Source organism: Humulus lupulus, unplaced genomic scaffold (assembly GCF_963169125.1).
Source record: "Humulus lupulus unplaced genomic scaffold, drHumLupu1.1 SCAFFOLD_821, whole genome shotgun sequence".
Lineage (NCBI taxonomy): Eukaryota > Viridiplantae > Streptophyta > Magnoliopsida > Rosales > Cannabaceae > Humulus > Humulus lupulus.
Window position 1 is genome coordinate 1 of NW_026908795.1, and position 4,307 is coordinate 4,307.

At 33.6% G+C, this 4,307-nt stretch overlaps 1 protein-coding gene across 1 annotated transcript; it reads right to left on the minus strand.

The window, feature by feature from the left end:
• Positions 1 to 864: 864 nt before the first annotated feature.
• On the minus strand, positions 865 to 2,023 carry LOC133811623 (enoyl-CoA delta isomerase 2, peroxisomal-like). Its single transcript, XM_062246188.1, has one exon. It carries the CDS (start codon positions 1,822 to 1,824, stop codon positions 1,105 to 1,107), a length of 720 nt encoding a protein of 239 aa, XP_062102172.1. The 5' UTR covers positions 1,825 to 2,023; the 3' UTR covers positions 865 to 1,104.
• Between the last annotated feature and the right edge of the window lie 2,284 nt (positions 2,024 to 4,307).

Below are 4,307 nucleotides of genomic sequence, written 5' to 3' on the forward strand. Positions count from 1 at the left end.
TTTTAATCTTATTTTTACGTATTTTAGTTAATTAGCTATTTTAAATCATTTAATACTAGTGCTCTAAGTGAGCATAATATTAGTACTAGCTTGTGCCGAATGGCTGCTTTCTCCTATATAGTATTATGCTATCTTATCACAATACAATACAAGGTGTAGCTTTACAGAACATGAAAGTTGAGTATGGGTTTTATTTCTCCAAATACTTGTTGGATTTTACCAATGAAGAACTAGGCAACTAGCTATATTCAGCTTTTCTAATTTAAACAAAAGAAGTAGAAATTTGACCTCACAGACCTAACAGAAGCCATATATAACAAGGAGAAAAGGAGCATTGATTCATCTAAAGATTACCCTGCAGCAGTGAACTTATAAAGAATCAGATCAAAACTCAAATATCAATTTTTTTTTTAATTTTAGGGTTGTTGTCTTATAGGGTAATCTCTTTTATTTTTTAATTTTAGGGCAGTGGATACGTTTTAGCATTTTCACTAAAAAAATTCTTTTTCTATACCGTTATAGCAAATTTTTTGTAAATTTTTAAGAAATTTTAAATAATTTAAAGTGTCCACAATATATTTAGAATAACTTATTACACATTAGTTATTTGAACTCTATTTTATACGATATAAATTATTTTAAAAAATTCAAAAACTTGCTACAATCAATAACATCATAAAAAATTAGTTTGCTCATATAAAGAGAGTGTCGTGCAAGGTAAAACTGACTATCCTACCACATCATAATCTCCCATAATTTTATTATGACACATAAAAAACATGGAGATATTCGAAAGTAGTGAACTCATCATAAATGCTACTGGCTAATAATAACCTCGAATCATAAAACAAGTAGACAAAATAATTCAACCCAACCAAAATTTTATGCATTCAACTAAAATTTGATATATATTACTGATTATACACTGACATTTCCATTTCTTTTACAACTGAATATAATCAAGAAAAATATCATAATTTTTCATTCCAACACCGTGGCATGGCATCTTAATTAATCAGCTAATGAAATTCTTGAAACAGAGATTATCATTTGTAAAAACACATAACTTACTTTCATTGATCGAAAATCCAGAAAGGTTTTCCATCAAAGCTTTGGGGTAATAACTTTCTGGGTAATTCCAAGCACGCTGCACAAGTCCGGGAACATACTTTTCCTTATCTCCGCGTAAACCTCGCCATTCCACTTCCTCTTGGCCAATTGCTCCGCCAGACGCACCGCAGCCTCCAAAGTATTCTCCGCGTTATCGTGCGCCGACTCGGCGATCCCCATCCTAACCGCCTCATCGCCCTTGATCTTCGCCCCCTTCAGCATCACGTCCCGCCGAGCCAAAACCGAGCCTATCTTCGCCCTCATCGCTGCAGCGAAGTAGTCTGGAAACGGAAGCCCTAGATCGACCTCGGACATGTACAGAACACCTCTATCTCTCCGCATCAGGATGTAGTCGTGACTCAGCGCGAATAAGAAGCCTCCGGCGGCGGCATGCCCGGGGAGGGCAGCGATCGTCGGCATCGGCAAGGAGATGAGTTCGGCGACGACTGGCTTAAAGGAAGCGACCATCTGCCCGAGACGAGCGACGGCTCCGGATTTAGAGTCGGCGGATCGGGCCCAGGCGAGATCGAATCCATTTGAGAAATACTTGGTGCCTTGGGCGGTGGTGATGAGGACGGAGCCGGGCGTGGCTTGGGATTTGATTTGGGAGATAGCGGAGAGGATGGAGTCGATGCAGTCGGGGCCAAGGCGGTGGTCGTCGCCACCGGTGAGAGTGAGAAAGAACAAGTTGCCGCGCTTCTCTAAGGTGCACATACTTTGGTTTGCCGTATTCCACTTTGGTTTGCTTGTTTTGTTTGATTGGGTTGTGTGAATATAAACCGAATAATAATCTGGATTGATTTAATCACGTTTTTAGCCTTGTGTGACTCATTTCTCTTCCTTATAGGCGGGTATTCTTGGCTACAACTCCAATGCCCAAGTTCATTATTAATATACTCTTGTAAATGAGTATTCTAAAATAATTTGAGACTCATCCTCTAGAAAGACATTAAAACACATTTTTTATTTTTTTAACAATTCACATTTATATATTTATATAGATAAGTTCCAACATAAACATGAATTATCCAATATCCAACTACTCCCCACCACGTATTGCTGACTGAATTTCTAGTCTTAGCTCATTTAATATTTGTTATTATTTTTGTTTTCAAAACCTTCTTGCATTGATATCATCGACACCTTCAAATTACTTTCTGCAGCAAACGACGATTGAATTGATGCTTACCGATAGAGCTGTAAATATGGGCTGGGCTTTTGAGCACGGCACGAAATCGGCACGAGACCGGGAGGCACGAGCACGACACGGCATGAAAAAATATGGGTTTGGGCCAAGCACGGCACGACACGGGCTTAGCACGGCACGGCACGACAAGCCCGAAGGCACGACACGAAAGCACAAACAAACTAGCCCGAAAGCAAGACACCATAAAAAACCCGATATTTTGACATTAATAATCATAATAAATTTTTATTTGTCAATAATTAATAAATTAAAATTATAATATATGTCTTATTTTTTTCAATGTTTATATTTTTATAATTATATTAATTTATTTTAAGATTTGTTAGTTAAATTTTTAGCATTTATTAGTAGGTATTAAAATTCTAATAATTATCTTTGATATAATTTTGTGTAAAATATTGTTAAAAAGTATATAAAAATATCTAAAATTATAATTTAAACAAAGAAATGTATTTAGTGTGGTGGTAAGTCCAGTGGGCCCAAATTTGGGCCCGAATAAGGAAAGTGGGCCAGCCCGACTTGAGCCCGACACGGCACGACATGGGCCCGGCCCATGGGCCGTGCTGGGCCTACTCTTTCAAAAATGGGCCGACACGAATTGAATATGGGATGGGCCCGGCCCAGCCCGAATTTACCGAAGGCACGAAAAATGTAGGCCGGGCCGGGCTGGGCGGCCCACATTTACAGCTCTACTTACCGATATTAATGGTATTAGAACAACAATATTCTTTCCGGATAACCAAAAGCAAAACTATATTTTTTCAATAAATAAATAAAAACAACAGTTTTAATGAATATTTTATTTATAATCAAGTATTATTATTTTTTTTGGGTAGGTAACTATTTAGTACCCTGTATTTTTGTAAAGTATCATTTTGGTACCATCTGTTTTCAATAATGCTCATATGGTACCCTGTATTTTAAAATCATACATATTTGGTACCCTAAACTCAAATTTAATTAATAAAAATTTACCAATTTAATCAAACTACTGTCAATTATGTAAGTTTCAAATTTAAATTTAATTACTTAATTACATATAACTGATGACAGTTTGATCATATTGACAAAATTTTATCTATCAAATCTGAGTCTAGGGTATCAAATATGTATAATTTTAAAATGCAGGGTACCATATGAGCATTATTGAAAACAGAGGGTACCAAAATAATACTTTGCAAAAACATAAGGTACCAAATGAGTAAATTCCCTTTTTTTTTCAAACATTTTCTAAAGACATCCACCTCTTCTATCATTTCTTATTCTCTCATCTCTCTTAATAATAATTAAAAAATAAAAATAAAAAAGTATAATTTTAAATATGTAATTTAAAAGATAGATTAGAAAATTATTGAGAGTACTATTGTTAGTCAATGATAATCTAAGTGGTTATTGACTAAAATTAAGATTGACAATATAGATTAGAACACGTTAATACAAATTCCACACAAAATTAATTACAGTTTAAAATAAGTTAAAACTAATTAAATAGGATTTGAGTTTAGCACAAACAAGTACAATAAAAATAAGTTAAATCTAATTAAATATGATTAAATTTCAAGTCAAAATTTGATTATTTGCTAAATTCGAAATTGATTAACACTAAATTACTAAACAACTTAACAGACTTGATGATTATATAATTATTAGAAAATTATTGAGAGTACTATTGTTAGTCAATGATAATCTAAGTGGTTATTGACTAAAATTAAGATTGACAATATAGATTAGAACACGTTAATACAAATTCCACACAAAATTAATTACAGTTTAAAATAAGTTAAAACTAATTAAATAGGATTTGAGTTTAGCACAAACAAGTACAATAAAAATAAGTTAAATCTAATTAAATATGATTAAATTTCAAGTCAAAATTTGATTAACTTGCTAAATTCGAAATTGATTAACACTAAATTACTAAACAACTTAACAGACTTGATGATTATATAATATTTTATTTTAGTGTATGATGACTTATGTGTTGAACATT

Excerpts from the sequence above, each read along its gene's own strand:
- LOC133811623 (XM_062246188.1), bottom strand. The coding sequence starts at position 1,824 with ATGTGCACCTTAGAGAAGCGCGGCAACTTGTTCTTTCTCACTCTCACC.